The sequence below is a fragment of the Mytilus galloprovincialis genome, chromosome 12 (genome assembly GCF_965363235.1).
Source record: "Mytilus galloprovincialis chromosome 12, xbMytGall1.hap1.1, whole genome shotgun sequence".
In the NCBI taxonomy this organism is placed as follows: domain Eukaryota; kingdom Metazoa; phylum Mollusca; class Bivalvia; order Mytilida; family Mytilidae; genus Mytilus; species Mytilus galloprovincialis.
In genome coordinates, this window is record NC_134849.1 from 71,372,310 (window position 1) to 71,390,607 (window position 18,298).

The window sequence follows — 18,298 nt, forward strand, 5'->3', positions numbered from 1 at the left end:
TTAGCAGTATAAAACACACAACCACAAGTTACTTCAGAACATAACAGATTGTACACTAGCAGTATAAAACACACAACTACAAGTTACTTCAAATCATAACAGATTGTACATAAGTAGTATAAACATACAAATACAAGTTACTTCAGAACATAACAGATTGTACACCAGCAGTGTAAAACACACAACCACAAGTTACTTTAGAACATAACAGATTGTACATTAGCAGTATAAAACACACAACCACAAGTTTCTTCAGAACATAACAGATTGTACACCAGCAGTATAAAACACACAACCACAAGTTACTTCAGAACATAACAGATTGTACACTAGCAGTATAAAACAACCACAAGTTACTTCAGAACATATCAGATTGTGCATTAGCAGTATAAAAGACACAACCACAAGTTACTTCTGAACATAACAGATTGTACATTAGCCGTATAAAACACACAACCACAAGTTACTTCAGAACACAATAGATTGTACATTAGCAGTATAAAACACACAACCACAAGTTACTTCAGAACATAACAGATTGTGCATTAGCAGTATAAAACACACAACCACAAGTTACTTCAGAACATAACAGATTGTACATTAGCAGTATAAAACACACAACCACAAGTTACTTCAGAACATAACAGATTGTACATTAGCAGTATAAAACACACAACCACAAGTAACTTCAGAACATAACAGATTGTACATTAGCAGAATAAAACACACAACCACAAGTTACTTCAGAACATAACAGATTGTACATTAGCAGTATAAAACACACAACCACAAGTTACTTCAGAACATAACAGATTGTACACTAGCTGAATAAAAGACACAACCACAAGTTACTTCAGAACATAACAGATTGTACATTAGCAGAATAAAACACACAACCACAAGTTACTTCAGAACATAACAGATTGTACACTAGCAGTATAAAACATAAAACTACAAGTTTCTTCAGAACATAACAGATTGTACACCAGCAGTATAAACATACAAATACAAGTTACTTCAGAACGTTACAGATTGTACACCTGCAGTATAAAACACACAACTACAAATTACTTCAGAACATAATATAATAATATATCTGTATGGAAACTGATATTTATATCATTATACTGAATTCGATATTAAATCAAAATCTGTTTTTAATTTAACAGTTTAAAAGAGAGAAAAAAAAGTATGTAAAGATATTTTTTTTCTCTCATTGTTTTTGTTTGTTTTGAATTATAGTTGATAAAGTTCTTAATTTGAATATTTACAAGAACATTTTTTACACCAAGGTTTTACAGCGGGTGTAAAACAAATATCACACATGTATGTTATTGCTTCACTTCGACCACATTCCTTAATATATACAAAATTGTGTTGTTAATTAAACAGGTTGAATGGACAACAAATAATTGTAAGAATCATATAAAGTGGGGTCTCATTTTGTTTGTCTCCTAGTGCTAAATCAGGAAATGTAACTATTTTTCATATTTCTTTGAAAAAGTTACTTTTTAAAAAAATGATCATTATTCTGAATCATGTTAATCAGACAGATTTAATCATTATATTAACAAATACTTGTTAGAATTGTATAAAGTGAGATGTCATTTTACTCAAAGAATTGTAATGAATCCATTGATATAAATATTTTATTCATTTCTTAAAAAAACCAAAAAAAAATTAACATGACAGTTCTGATGGAAGTTTTGACATCTCACAAAAAAAACCAGTTGTTTATTTGTTGTTTATGATCAATATAAATACAGGTGTGACTGGTCATTTTATTCAGTTTTGACCACTGATTCATGTGATATATATTTTGTTTATATTTATTACACAACATTGTCCAGTTTATCAGACAAGTTTTGATGTCAGTTGTATTATTCCAGGGGTATGCAGGGACAGCATTAATGTTTGCTGCCAGGGATGGACAGCTGGAGGTCTGTAGACTCCTCATTGATAGAGGATGTAAGATCGACATCACAGATGTATGTTATCTACTTAGTCTGATTACATTACTATTAATCTACACTAAATCATGTTGTTAATTAGACAGGTTTAATGAACAAATATTTGTAATAATTATATCAAGTGGGGTCTCATTTTACTCGTATTATTGTTCTGAATCAGAAAATATTACTCCTTTTCATATTTCTTAAAAAAAATATTTTATTAAAATGATCAATTATACTGAATCTACACTAATTCCTGTTGTTAATCAGACAGTTTTAACGAACAAATATGTGTAAGAATCATATAAAGTGGGGTCTCATTTTACTTGTTTTGTTCTACTGAATCCATTGATATAATTCATGTAATTATTTTACACATTTCTTGAAAAAAATATTTTTTTAAGTTATCAGGTTTAGTGGAAGTTTTGACATTTCACAACAAAACATGTTTATTTATTGTTTATATAAAATATAAATACAAAGTGTGACTGGTCATTTTATTCAGTTTTGACCACTGATTCATGTGATATATATTTTGTTTATATTTATTACACAACATTGTCCAGTTTATCAGACAAGTTTTGATGTCAGTTGTATTATTCCAGGAGTTAGGATATACAGCATTAATGTTTGCTGCCGGGGATGGAAGCCTGGAGATCTGTAGACTCCTCATTGATAGAGGATGTAAGATCGACACCACAGAGGTATGTTATCTACTTAGTCTGATCACATTACTATTAATCTACACTAAATCATGTTGTTAATTAGACAAGTTTAATGAACAAATATTTGTAATAATTATATCAAGTGGGGTCTCATTTTACTCATATTATTGTTCTGAGTCAGAAAATATTACTTTTTTTTCATGTTTCTTAAAAAAAATATTTTATTAAAATGAATAATTATACTGAATCTACACTAATTCCTGTTGTTAATCAGACAGTTTTAACCAACAAATATTTGTAAGAATCATATAAAGTGGGGTCTCATTTTACTTGTTTTGTTCTACTGAATCCATTAATATAATTATTTTACACATTTCTTGAAAAAAATATTTTTTTAAATATCAGGTTTTATGGAAGTCTTGACATTTCACAACAAAACATGTTTATTTGTTGTTTATGTAGAATATAAATACAAGTGTGACTGGTCATTTTATTCAGTTTTGACCACTGATTCATGTGATATATATTTTGTTTATATTTATTACACAACATTGTTCAGTTTATCAGACAAGTTTTGATGTCAGTTGTATTATTCCAGTGGAGTGGACAGACAGCATTAATGAAGGCTGCCTACAGAGGACAGCTGGAGATCTGTAGACTCCTCATTGATAGAGGATGTAAGATCGACATCACAACAGTATGTTATCTACTTAGTCTGATCACATTACGATTAATCTACACTAAATCATGTTGTTAATTAGACAGGTTTAAATGAACAAATATTTGTTATAATTATATCAAGTGGGGTCTCATTTTACTCGTTTTATTGTTCTGAATTAGAAAATATTACTCCTTTTCATGTTTCTTAAAAAAAATATTTTATTAAAATGAATAATTATACTGAATCTACACTAATTCCTGTTGTTTAAAATTAAACAGTTTTAAAGAACAAATATTTGTAAGAATCATATAAAGTGGGGTCTCATTTTGTTTGTTTTGTTCTACTGAATCCATTGATATATAGAGATTAATACATGGCCTTTTCCATATCAGCCTGGGTATCATCCCGAGACCCCCATATCAGCCCGAGACGGAGTCGAGGTGCTGATATGGGTCGAGGGATGATACCCAGTCTGATATGGAAAAGGCCATGCATTAATCGCTTTATCATATATACTTCCGACAATAGTTTTATGTAAGGCAAATAAACTAATGCAATAACTTAAACAGTCAAACATTTTATAAAGAAAATTAAAATTATGAATCAAATATACTATAGTTGTCCAACAGCATCATTAACTCCTTATATATTTATGGTAACATTTCCTATAGAGGCATTTTGAAACATTGAACATTTGGAAGAGTTTTACGATCATTACTACTCCATGTTTGTTGTACTATAAAATGATTCATAATTGTCAATGGCATTTGTTAGCAAGTATTAAACTATCCCCACAAAAGTTCCCGTAAATTTTGACGTCGTCATAAAAAACATCTGACGTCACAATGGAAAAGTAAACAACCGATACCGGAAACACCGGAAGTAACTTGCACGAGAGGCACTGATATGGGTTTTTTGCACGAGAGGCACTTGATATGGGTTATCAGCCCGGGTGGGAAGATATGGCTTGTGCGCTTCCGCCCATTACACATATGCAAAAGCTATCATATTAATGATAAAATTATTTTACACATTTCTTGAAAAAAAATATTTTTTTAAGATATCAGGTTTTATGGAAGTTTTGACATTTCACAACAAAACATGTTTATTGTTTGTTTATGTAGAATATAAATACAAGTGTGACTGGTCATTTTATTCAGTTTTGACCACTGATTCATGTGATATATATTTTGTTTATATTTATTACACAACATTGTCCAGTTTATCAGACAAGTTTTAATGTCAGTTGTAGGATATGTTGTATATTATTGATATTGATAACAAAGTATTGTACATAATATTTACATGTTTTTTGGTTATATTATAGAGCGATGGATACACAGCTTTACATTGTGCTGCTAAAGAGGGATATCTACAGATCACAAGATGTCTAGTAGAACAAGGAGGTTCCAGTCCCTTGATTAAATCACATCACGTAATATTTTATAGTACCAGTGTTCAACTATTAAGTAATGAATCACTAAAATGATGTATAAGATGTGGTTGGATTCTATTTAAAGGCTATAGTTAAAAGTCATATGATTATTTAAATTGGACTTAAAATATGAAAAAGTTTTATAGACTTGAATGTCTAAATTTTACTATAAAACACAAGAACATAGACTATCATACTGGCTGTAATGAAAGTCAGTGTAAACAAACAAATTGTCAAACAAAACTTCCACCAATCCGTTGTCATGACAATAATAACAAAGACTAATTACTAGACAATATTTGTATGTTCAACTAGGAGGAAATAAAAAATGTTTAATAATTGTATATTGTGTTGGCACTTTGAAAATAATTTGAAAGAGATGATTCTATAAAGACTATATTTTTTTTTTAAATTCCTGTAATCAAATTGTCTATAGCTAGTGGAAGAGATACCTATCATCTTTGTCATCGTTTATTTGATTCCTTATTTAAACAATATCAGTGATAATGCTAAAAACTATAAAATACTGTAAAATAACAGTATAAAGATATAGGAGGGTAGAAATAAGGTATACAAGTATAGGAGGATGAGGATGGGGTATACAGATATAGGAGGGTGTGTATTGGGAATACAGATATAGGAGGGTGTAGATGGGGAAACAGATATAGGATGGTGTGGATGGGGTATACAGACATAGGAGGGTGTGTATGGGGGGGTTCAATTTTTCTCATTTCAGATTTCATAAATAAAAAAAAAAATCTTCAAACTTTTTTTTTGAGGGGATTAATATTCAACAGCATAGTGAATTGCTCAAAGGCAAAAAAAAATTTAAGTTCATTAGACCACATTCATTCTGTGTCAGAAACCTATGCTGTGTCAACTATTTAATCACAATCCAAATTTAGAGCTGAATCCAGCTTGAATGTTGTGTCCATACTTGCCCCAACTGTTCAGGGTTCAACCTCTGCAGTCGTATAAAGCTGCGCCCTGCAGAGCATCTGGTTGTTCATTTATGTCAATTTTTAAATCACAGCATCCACAATTGTATGGCGGACTAATGTTTTTTTTTTAATTACGTCATCTGAGTTCCTCATCTCAAGGTCCATTAGGGATCCTGACCCAGATATAGAAGGCTCAGGATTGGGTATACAGATATAGGAGGGTGTAAATCGGATATTCAAATATAGGAGGGTGTGGTGGGGTATACAGGTATAGGAGGGTGTGGATTTGGTATACAGATATAGGAGGTTGTGGAGGGGTATATAGATATAGGAGGGTCTGGATGGGATATGCAGATTAGAAAATCTTGAATGGAAAAAAAAACATTGAAAATGGAGAGAAATTGGTGCAAAAATATAAAGATTAGAGAATAATATTTGTGTGTTGAAATATAAAGATTAGAGAATAATATTTGTGTGTTCAAATATAAAGGACTTGAATAATATGTCTAAAAAATTAGAAAAGATAGTTAAAAATGAAGACCCCCTAAAGCCCCACATCCCTTATGTAGACATAAGGATGCATTTAAACTGCAGATCGAGCTTTTATTCATATGCTTTATAAACAAAAGTAAAAAGCCTATTTAAAGTCTTCAAACAATTGTGAAAAATAATCTAAATGTCGTCTCATCAGTTATATTTAATGAAGGAATATAATCCTTGTTAGCATCTTTAAAAAAAAAACACCACTCAGTTGTTACTTATACTAATTGTAAGATTTGTGTTACACAAATCTTCTTTGTAGTTAGGCCACACCAATTTAATTCCTTGTTCGAAGGAACCGCCCGCACCTATTTGTATTTTTCAAAACAGATTTTTTTATTTTTATTATATTCCCGCTTCCTGCATCAGGAAATGTAATCATGTCCATTTCCGAACCGTTTTTAACCGGATTTTTGTGACAAAAATGTCGGTTATTGATTTGGGGATGTACGGCGGGCGGCGGGGCTGTCGGGCGGCCGGCGGGTGGCAATCAAATGTTGTCCGTGCATTAACTCATGAACCAAAGATTTTAAAATTTTAATATATTTGTTACTGACAACTAAATGAAGGTCAAGTTCAATAATGGCGATTTTGACTTTTACCGTTCAGGAGTTATGGTTCTTGAAAGATTGAAAAATGGAGTTTCCAGGCGTGTCCGTGCATTTCCGCATGAACTGTTCTACCAAAGCTTCCTAAATTTTAATATGTTGTTACCGATGACAAAATCGAGGTCAAGTTCGATAAAGACGATTTTGACTTTTACCGTTCAGGAGTTATGGTTCTTGAAAGATTGAAAAATTGAGTTTCCAGTCGTGTCCGTGCATTTACGCATGAACTGTTCTACCACAGCTTTCCAAATTTTAATATGTTGTTACCAATGACAAAATGGAGGTCAAGTTCAATAATGACGATTTTGACTTTTACAATTCAGGAGTTATGGTTCTTGAAAGATTGAAAAATTGAGTTTCCAGTCGTGTCCGTGCATTTACACATGAACTGTTCTACCAAAGCTCCCCAAATTCTAATATATTGTTACTGATGACAAAATGGAGGTCAAGTTCAATAATGACGATTTTGACTTTTACCGTTCAGGAGTTATGGTTCTTGAAAGATTGAAAAATGGTGTTTCCAGTTGTGTCCGTGCATTTTCTCATTACCATTCAACCAAAGCTTTTGAAATTTTTATATGTTGTTACTGATGACAAAATAGAGGTCAAGTTCAATAATGATTTTTACCGTTCAGGAGTTATGGTTCTTGAAAGATCATAAAATGGCGTTTCCATTGACGTTGTTGCATTTACTCATGAACCATTCAATCTAAGCTTTTCAAATTTTAATATGTTGATACTGACTACAAAATGGAGGTCAAATTTGATATTGACGATTTTCACTATCACCATTTATCAGTAATGGTTCTTGTGATATTGCCAGGACACAAATAAATGTTAATAAATCCGGTTTGCTGTCGTTGTGACAGCCTCTTGTTTGTAAATATTATAAAAAGATCTCAACATTTGTTTTTAAAATCACAGTATAACCTTTATATAACGATTTTAAACCTATAAGCACCCCACAACACTGTAAATATCTGTGAGAATATTTGTTTCAGCATGAAATCAATTTATTCCAAGTAGGAGTGCTCCGATATAAATATAACAGCGGAAATACCTGTACAGAACAAAACATTGGTTTCTTTCCCCCTGACTTATATTCCCTATCAAAAATTGTTCGTTGTTGAAATAAAGTATAAAGAACTTTTGAAGGATCTGCCTTTAACTGCAATTATAATGTATGCTGACGGTCATACCCGCTGCAGGTTTGTGCACCTGTCCTGATTGATTCAGGGACCTATCGTTCAGCAGTTATCGTTTGTTGTTGTGGTTCATTGGTATTTTCCCTTCTGGAAATATAAATTAGACCGTTGGGTTTCCTGTTCGAATTGTGTACAATACTAAGTTGTGGTCCCTTATAGCTTGCTGTTTGGTCTGGATCAAAGCTCTGTGTAAAAGGCCGTACTTTGACCTATGTTTGTTATTATCAGGTTATCCCTCAGACAAGGGCCTTGAAGGGGTCATTAGGGCCCCGCCACAGGAGGGTCCCCTATAGTGATCAGTCTGTCTGTCCGTCCGTCCGTCCGTCCGTCCGTCCGTAACACTTTGTGTCCGCTCCATATCTAGAGAACCATTATGATTTCATACTTTATACTTTACATGTTTATTAACCACCACCAGAGGGCGTGTCATGATGTATGTACAACTTCCTAGGTCAAAAGTCAAGGTAAAAAACTTTGGTTTCAGTTGACAACCCTGTGTCCTGTGGTGAAGATCGTGTCCGCTCTATATCTTGAGAACCGTTATGATTTCAAAGTTTATACTTGACATGTATATGAACCAACACCAGAGGGTGTGTCATAATTTATGAACGACTGCCTAGGGCAAAGTTAAAGGTCAAAAACTTTGGTTTCAGTTGACAACCCCATGTCCTATGGTAAAGATTGTGTCCGCTCTATATCTTGAGAACCGTTATCATTTCAAAGTTTATACTTGACATGTATATAAACCAACACCAAAGGGTGTGTCATAATTTATGTGCAACTTCATAGGTCAAAGGTCAAGGTCAAAAACTTTGGTTTCAGTTGACAACCCCATGTCCTATGGTAAAGATCGTGTCCGCTCTATATCTTGAGAACCGTTATCATTTCAAAGTTTATACTTGACATGTTTATAAACAAACACCAAAGGGTGTGTCATAATTTATTTATAACTTCCTAGGTCAAAGGTCAAGGTCAAAAACTTTGATTTCAGTTGACAAACCCATGTCCTATGGTAAAGATACAATTTTTTAATGCACATTATTCACAGCGGGGCCCACAGAGATGGCTCCCATCTCAATGATATCTAGTTTTACCATGTTTACTGTTGTAGAAAAGAACATGTTTTGACCATTTAATACCATATAGATATTATAGTTCTTTGGGAAATTATTAGCTCTTTTGTACTAAAAGTGTTTTCACAAAAAAAAAATATATTATAACTTATATTGACCCCTCATAAAAGGGATATTCATAACATTAAGGAGTTGTTCTGAACCTGATTATGACTTGGATGGAGAATTGTCTCATTGTCAGTCACACATACATAGACTAGATTTAATTATTCAGCTATTTCTTGTTGAACAGGGAAAAAATACTTCATAAATTAAAGAAATGTCAAGGTACAAGTGATAAATCAAGTTTTAATATATTCAAAACCTACTATTTTATGTTTTATACCCCAAAAAAAAATGTAATTGCTCACCTTTACTTTTTACAGAGCTTCGCCTAAAAAATTTGCAAATTAAATATTTTTATGCCCCACCTACGATAGTAGAGGGGCATTATGTTTTCTGGTCTGTGCGTCCGTTCGTTCGTCCGTCCGTTCGTTCGTCCGTCTGTCCCGCTTCAGGTTAAAGTTTTTGGTCGAGGCAGTTTTTGATGAAGTTGAAGTCCAATCGACTTCAAACTTGGTACACTTGTTCCCTATGATATGATCTTTCTAATTTTAATGCCAAATTAGAGATTTTACCCCAATTTCACGGTCCACTGAACATAGAAAATGATAGTGCGAGTGGGGCATTCGTGTACTGAGGACACATTCTTGTTTTATTAAAATTTTCAAATCGCTTGCTCGCCTCAATTTTTTTAGTCCAAAAATCTGTAGAACAAGAAATTAAATTGGTGTGGCCTTATCAGATGAAAACAATATAAAGATTTATCTGTATTTCAGGGTAATACTCCGTATGATGTAGCAGCAGCAAGACGACAGAGGCAGTATAAAGAAGTGATGGAATACTTACAGGTATATATAGTGGTAGATATGGTGTTGAATTGCAAATGCTTAACAAAAATATTTTTTGTTGAAAAATGAGCTGTAATGGCGGATACCGACTGTAGTGACAGAACAAATTAATTAATTCTTCAATGATGGCGATAGTTAAGACAAATTAATGAATTCTTCAATGATGGCGATAGTTAAGACAAATTTGAGGGATTCGGTCCTGAATGTTTTTACAATATTAATCGTAACATACTTGCAAACCTGCCAATATTTAACTTTTCACCAGAGAATGACAGGGAATTCCCAGATGATCTCCAAAATGGATGGTCATGTCAGGACAGTGATGTAATTATTGCCCCGTTTACTGATGAATCTAAATTAAATAATGGTATGCAAAGTAATGAACCTTTGGATTTTTAAAAATTATTTATAAATGATGATATATATAAATGAACTTGTATTTCAAACCAATAAATTTGCCAAGGTAAAAACCAATGACGATGAAGGTCTGAAAGTAAAAAGCTGCATTAAAAAAATGGCAACCGGTCACTCTAGACGAAATGTATTACTGGATTTGACGGCAGATTTCTAAACAAGCTGACCTTATTCTTAGTGAAAATAAATGCAATACAACGTGTACAAAAGTGGTTATTGGTTTGTTGAGCCGGTATGGACTTTTGGAAAATGGTCACCATGTGTACATGGACAATTATTACGTGTCGCCAGAACTATTTACAGAACTTGGAGTATTAAATACTTATTCCTGTGGCACATGAGAAAAAATTGTTTGGGGTTATCCGATGCCCTGAAAAAAAACCAATCTGAAGCTGAACTTATGTGTTATCAATGCTTTTATTTTGATCAAAAAGTATCCACCAGTAAATAAAACCAGAAAAGAACATTACATTTCAGGACATCTGTAGTAAATGCTCTCATTCAGAACATGCAGAAGGCTGTGAGTACTCCCAGACCGCAAAGTTGCATTGCGTGTACCAAAATGTTTTCAGGTGTACCATACACGCCAGAACTATTGAGTAATCCTCTTGCCTGCTGGTTAAAATTCTGCAGGTTCTGGATAAACAGTTGTTATAGTTGCTTGATCAGCAATTTTGATTATTTAATTTAGTAACATTCATTGTGTTATGTTCATACTGTTTATTACAATTTAACATGTTTTTTGTCCTTAATGAGTTTTTTTGACTCACCTGTGTAATACCTGCAATATTACCTGTGACTTTTACAAGTTTTTTGCCAAATATTTTTTTTTACAAATATCTAATAATTACAAATGTTCTTGTTTTACAAAGTTTTATGTTTATTGAATTGTTGAAATATATTAAATCATAAAATTTTACCTTTGAATTGTATATCTTTATTTTCACCTGTATAGGTAAAAAATGACTGCAGACACAAACAAACACAAGAAATGAAAAATCTGAGTCAATTGCACAAATAATTCATATTTTGTTCAGCATTGCACAATGACACAATAAAATTAATGCAGCAGTCTAAGGGTTAAACACCAAGAAGCAAAACATCCAATTTAGTTTTGGCAAAATTGCCGCAGTTCATGAGTGATACGTTCTTGTTTGAGTCTCTTGTTTAATTTTCATTTCTGCTTTTCATCTTTAAAACTATAAAACTTGGTTGAGCCAAAATGATCAGCAAGACAGGTTTTGGCACACAGTTTCCATTAAACACAAATATTCTTGTTGCATTGCATAATTTTTTGAAATTTAATAGTTCTACAAGTGACATGAGTCAAGATATATATTCACAGTGCATGTTCCTCATTTTTCAGACTGTCATGTCAGAGAAATCTTCAGGTGTTAGTGCTAAACTAAGGATAGAAGGTATTTTTTTTTAACTTTATATATCATTATTATATACATAGTCGCTGGGCTTCCAAAATGTTGTATATGGCTTTTGATGTTGTTGCTAAAACCTACATTTTCACACAATCCGGCTTGATGGTAGGAAATCTCTGATGTTCCAAAATATCATACAGTTGAACCAATAAACACATTGGAAATAAGATTAATAACTATAATAGATAATAAACTATGGAGCTGTACATTTAGCACCTTTCAAACATATGATATACACGACATAGTAAGTACCACCAAATATATGATATACACGACATAGTACGTAAGTACCACCAAATATATGATATACACGACATAGTAAGTACCACCAAATATATGATATACATGACATAGTAAGTACCACCAAATATATGATATACACGACATAGTAAGTACCACCAAATATATGATATACACGACATAGTAAGTACCACCAAATATATGATATACACGACATAGTAAGTACCACCAAATATATGATCTTCTTTAGAATGCTATAGTCAGATAGTACAAGCAATATTCTACTTTGCTAGAATTATTTCACCAAGAATAAGGTAGCCATTGTGTAGATGACATGCTGACATAATAGCTGTTAGAAATCAATAATTTTGTCTCGCGTGCAACTAAAGTCTAAGAATGTGAGATATAAGGATCACACTCCAATCATGGCATGACTCGGTGATCAAGGTCAAGTGGTCGATGTCAAGTCAGTATCTTAGATGCTATAAACAGTAGGTCAACTATATTTGATGTATACAATGATTGTAAGGTGAACATGTCTGTCTGGCAGTTTTCATCTGACCTTGACCTCATCATCATTGTTTATTGGTCAATGTTGAGTTGTTGTGTTAAGTCTGTTTCTCGAATCATGTACCAAATAGGTCACCTATATATGATTTATAGAATAGTTGTAAGGTGAACATGTTTGTCAGGCAGTTTTCAACTGACCTTGACCTCATTTTCATGGTTCATTGGTCAATGTTAAGTTGTGTTTTGTCTGTTTATTTGATCCTGTAAACAAAAAGTCAACTATATTTTTTATATTGGATGATTGTTAGAGTTACAAGTCTGTCTGGCAGGATTTATCTGACCTTGACCTCATATATATGGTTCTTTTATCGATGTTTTTTTCATTCTAAGGTATGTTTCCGGGTACTATAAGCATTAAGTCATCTATATTTGATACAATGTATTTAAAATGAGGTATGTTGAGCATGTCTGTCAGGCAGAGTTCATGTTAACTTTTCATGTCAGGGTGTTTTGTGCCCAATTATATATGGTGTGTGCTTTTCTCATCGTTGAATGCCTTGCAGTGACCAATCGTTTCTTTTCTCCACTTATTTGAACTCTGGCGGATAGTTGTCTCATAGACAATCCTACCACATCTCCTTTATTTTATATTGACCTCAATTTTCATTGTTCATTGGTTCAAGTTTAGTTTTCTTGGTTAGGTCTATTTCACAGATACTTTTAGTAAAAGGTTAACTATATATTTTATGGAATGATTGTAAGGCTTACATGGCCGATAGTTACTACCTGCTTGCAGATACTTGATTTTTCAATATTTTGAATGAACTTAATGAACTCAAATATTTTTGTCACATATTTCTCTCAAATACTGCAAAACAGAATGACTCTTTATTTGGTCAGCTGCTTGTTATTTCTGAGTATAAATGTGTTTGCACTTTTCTGATCGTCAGACACCTATATACTTCTTGTTTTCCCATACTTTGAGTTAAGAGTGGAGGTATGCTCAGTCAGAAAGCAAGCCCTTACAAACGACTGTTGTTGCTACTTTCTAAAGACAACAATGGGACTGATATTAAGGGGTCTTCATTAAAATTCATAGAATTTTTTAATAATTTGTCAAAATGTAGTTTTTAATCATGCTTTTTATACGACCGCAAAATTTGAAAAATTTTTCGTCGTATATTGCTATCACATTGGCGTCGTCGTCTGCGTCGTCGTCGTCGTCGTCGGCGTCTGAATACTTTTAGTTTTCGCACTCTAACTTTAGTAAAAGTGAATAGAAATCTATGAAATTTTAACACAAGGTTTATGACCACAAAAGAAAGGTTGGGATTGATTTTGGGAGTTTTGGTCCCAAAATGTTAGGAATTAGGGGCCAAAAAGGGCCTGAATAAGCATTTTCTTGGTTTTCGCACTATAACTTTAGTTTAAGTTAATAGAAATCTATGAAATTTTGACACAAGGTTTATGACCACAAAAGAAAGGTTGGGATTGATTTTGGGAGTTTTGGTTTCAACAGTTTAGGAATTAGGGGCCAAAAAAGGGCCCAAATAAGCATTATTCTTGGTTTTCGCACAACAACTTTAGTTTAAGTAAATAGAAATCAATGAAATTTAAACACAATGTTTATGACCACAAAAGGAAGGTTGGTATTGATTTTGGGAGTTTAGGTCCCAACAGTTTAGGAATTAGGGGCCAAAAAGGGACCCAAATAAGCATTTTTCTTGGTTTTCGCACCATAACTTTAGTATAAGTAAATAGAAATCTATGAAATTTAAACACAAGGTTTATGACCATAAAAGGAAGGTTTGTATTGATTTTGGGAGTTTTGGTCCCAACAGTTTAGGAATAAAGGGCCCAAAGGGTTCAAAATTAAACTTTGTTTGATTTCATCAAAAATTGAATAATTGGGGTTCTTTGATATGCCGAATCTAACTGTGTATGTAGATTCTTAATTTTTGGTCCTGTTTTCAAATTGGTCTACATTAAGGTCCAAAGGGTTCAAAATTAAACTTAGTTTGATTTTAACAAAAATTGAATCTTTGGGGTTCTTTGATATGCTGAATCTAAAAATGTACTTAGATTTTTTATTATTGGCCCAGTTTTCAAGTTGGTCCAAATCGGGGTCCAAAATTAAACTTTAAGTTGGTCCAAATCGGGGTCCTTTGTTTGATTTCATCAAAAATTGAATAATTGAGGTTCTTTGATATGCCAAATCTAACTGTGTATGTAGATTCTTAATTGTTGGTCCCGTTTTAAAATTGGTCTACATTAAAGTCCAAAGGGTCCAAAATTAAACTAAGTTTGATTTTAACAAAAATTGAATTATTGGGCCTCTTTGATATGCTGAATCTAAACATGTACTTAGATTTTTGATTATGGGCCCAGTTTTCAAGTTGGTCCAAATCAGGATCCAAAATTATTATATTAAGTATTGTGCAATAGCAAGAAATTTTCAATTGCACAGTATTCAGCAATAGCAAGAAATCTTCAATTGCACAGTATTGTGCAATAGCAAGAAATCTTCAATTGCACAGTATTGTGCAATAGCAAATATTTTCAATTGCACAGTATTGCACAATAGCAAGAAATATCTAATTGCACAATATTGTGCAATAGCAAGAAATTCCAATTGGATTTCAATTGGAGTTATCTTTCTTTGTCCAGAATAGTAGTTGAATCAACATAAATCATTGTTTTTGTCGAGCCTGCAACTTTTGTTGCAGAAAGCTCGACATAGGGATAGTGATCCGGCGGCGGCGGCGGCGGCGGTGTTAGCTCACTTCTTAAAAGCTTTATATTTAAGAAGGTGGAAGACCTGGATGCTTCATACTTTGTATATAGATGCTTCATGTTACGAAGTTTCCATCAGTCACATGTCCAATGTCCTTGACCTTATTTTCATGGTTCAGTGACCACTTGAAAAAAAAGTTCAAATTTTTTGTAATGTTGAATTCTCTCTTATTATAAGTAAAAGGATAACTATATTTGGTATGTGCGTACCTTGAAAGGTCCTCATGTCTGTCGGACAGTTTTCACTTGACCTCGACCTCATTTCATGGATCAGTGATCAAGGTTAAGTTTTGGTGGTCAAGTCCATATCTCAGATACTATAAGCAATAGGGCTAGTATATTCGGTGTATGGAAGGACTGTAAGGTGTACATGTCCAACTGGCAGGTGTCATCTGACCTTGACCTCATTTTCATGGTTCAGTGGTTATAGTTAAATTTTTGTGTTTTGGTCTGTTTTTCTCATACTATATGCAATAGGTCTACTATATTTGTTGTATGGAATGATGGTAAGGTGTACATGTCTAGCGGGCAGATGTCATGTGACCTTGACTTCATTTTCATGGTTCAGTGGTCAAAGTTAAGTTTTTGAGTTTTGGTCTTTTTTTATCTAATACTGTATGCCATAGGTCAACTATATTTGGTGTATGGAAATATTTTATGATCTTTATGTCAGTCGCGCAGGTTTTATTTGACCTAGACCTCATTTTCACAGTCCATTGCACAGTGTTAAGTTTTTGCGTTTGGTCTATTTTTCTTAAACTATAAGTAATGGGTCAACTATATATGTTGTATAGAAGCATTGTTAGCTGTACATGTCTGCCTGGCATGGTTCATCTGACCATGACCTCATTTTCAAGGTTCATTGGTCTTTGTTCAGTTATCTTGGTTAATGTTAAGTTTATGAGACAGTTGTAATAAAACTAAGCTTTATACTTAGGACTATCAACATAATATCAATGATTAGTATAGAAGGCGAGACATTTCAGCGTGTGCACTCTTGTATACAATATACAATGTATATTCACTTTTACTACCAACTGATAGATTAAAACAATCTTTACTATTCAGTGATAACAAGCACTTTTTTTACATTTTAATATTTTATGATGTATTTAAATGAGTAGTTATTGTTGCAAACTTCATTAGAAATTTGAATTGAGATCAGTTTTGAAATAAGGGAAAGGGGGATGTGAAAAAAAAATTGGGGGGTCAATTTTTTTCATTTCAGATTTCATAAATAAAAAGAAAATTTCTTCAAACATTTTTTTGAGAGGATTAATATTCAACAGCATAGTGAATTGCTCAAAGGCAAACAAATTTTTTTAAGTTCATTAGACCACATTCATTCTGTGTCAGAAACCTATGCTGTGTCAACTATTTAATCACAATCCAAATTTAGAGCTGAATCCAACTTGAATGTTGTGTCCATACTTGCCCCAACCGTTCAGGGTTCAACCTCTGCGGTCGTATAAAGCTGCGCCCTGCGGAGCATCTGGTTTCCAAAATATTATAAACAGTATGGGTCATCGAAATTTTTTTCACGCTACAGCATGTACAGGTTGTGCAAAATTGACAGATTTTCTATAGATTATGCATGGAAAATCCAATTTTGTGCGATAAAAAGAAAACAACACCATATAATTTTAAGATAACCTGTGAGAAGATAGATCTTATAACATGCTTTTTAGATCAGAAGAAAAATGGGGTCGCCAAACTTGTTTTCTTGCTTCATATTAAAATATGTAAATTCACAACACTTTCTATTATAAAAATTACTTAAAGGAGGTATTTCCCCTACTATCTGAGTTAAGTCTCTTATGTGGCAAAGTTGAATAAAAATGAATCAAACATTAATAATTTTCTATATCAACATGAAAAGTATAACACATGAATTAAATACTACTCTCAACATTTGTACATTTCATTAAAGATCTAGACCATTTGTTATTTGCTACTTCAAAATCCAAGATGGAGGAAGACACCCACCATTCTGAAGTTGCCTTATACTGCGGGAAAATGAAATTGGCGGCAATTTAGAAATTTTCTGTTTCTGTTTCTGTTTCTTACTTCCCATTGGAGTCAGACATTGATGTCTTGAGCATGTGTCTTGTTATAATAGAAAATATAATTAAAATTATGCAAATTGTCTGTTAGTTTTTCTACTTTTTTCACCAATAAACTTGCATTTAATAAATTTTACAGAAATATAAAAAATAATACAGACATTTTGTATCTGAAAGTAAAAAAAAACTATTTAGTCTAAAGATCTGTCACCCCTTATGAAACCCCATTTGAACTAAATTCCAAAAGAAAGACATTTTTTGACATTGTAGTTTTTTTTGTCTCAAACATGGATATCAACATGCATGTGAAACGAATGTACACAACATTTAGTGTGTTTCAATCAATTATTTAAATTATGTTCACTTGTAAATAACAGCATATAGATCTATAATGCAGCAAGAAACTCCTGCACCCGAAAGCGTCCTTCAGCTGGCCCCTAAACAAATATCTATACTGGTTCAGTGACAATGATCGTCATACTAAACTCCGAATAATACTTGTAAATTACGGCAAATGGTGCTAAGATAAAAAATATTCTTATTTGTTTGAAATGTCAATAAAGGGATGTAACTCGTAAATTACTATTACAACCGCCTTGTCAGAAATTTTGACTGATTAAAGTGGCACATTTGCCTATTACACTTAGTGGCACTTTGACACTGGCCAGTTCAGAAAAAGTCTCACAACATAATTTAAATTCAGCATAGCTCAGAAGTTAAGAAAGAAATTTCAACTTCTTTGTAGAAAAAAAATTGCCTCGACGGGTGACAAACTCGTGTTTAATAGCGTCGTATTCTAATCATTACATTTTATC

At 32.8% G+C, this 18,298-nt stretch overlaps 1 protein-coding gene across 1 annotated transcript in view; it reads left to right on the forward strand.

Moving 5' to 3' along the window:
* The window catches only part of LOC143053755 (uncharacterized), a 213,666-nt gene that overhangs the window by 158,732 nt on the left and 36,636 nt on the right, over window positions 1-18,298 (forward strand). Inside the window, exons 5-6 of the mRNA XM_076226532.1 lie at window positions 9,959-10,030; window positions 11,811-11,862. Coding sequence (XP_076082647.1) covers window positions 9,959-10,030; window positions 11,811-11,862 — 124 coding nt within the window. The remainder of the gene's footprint in view (window positions 1-9,958; window positions 10,031-11,810; window positions 11,863-18,298) is intronic.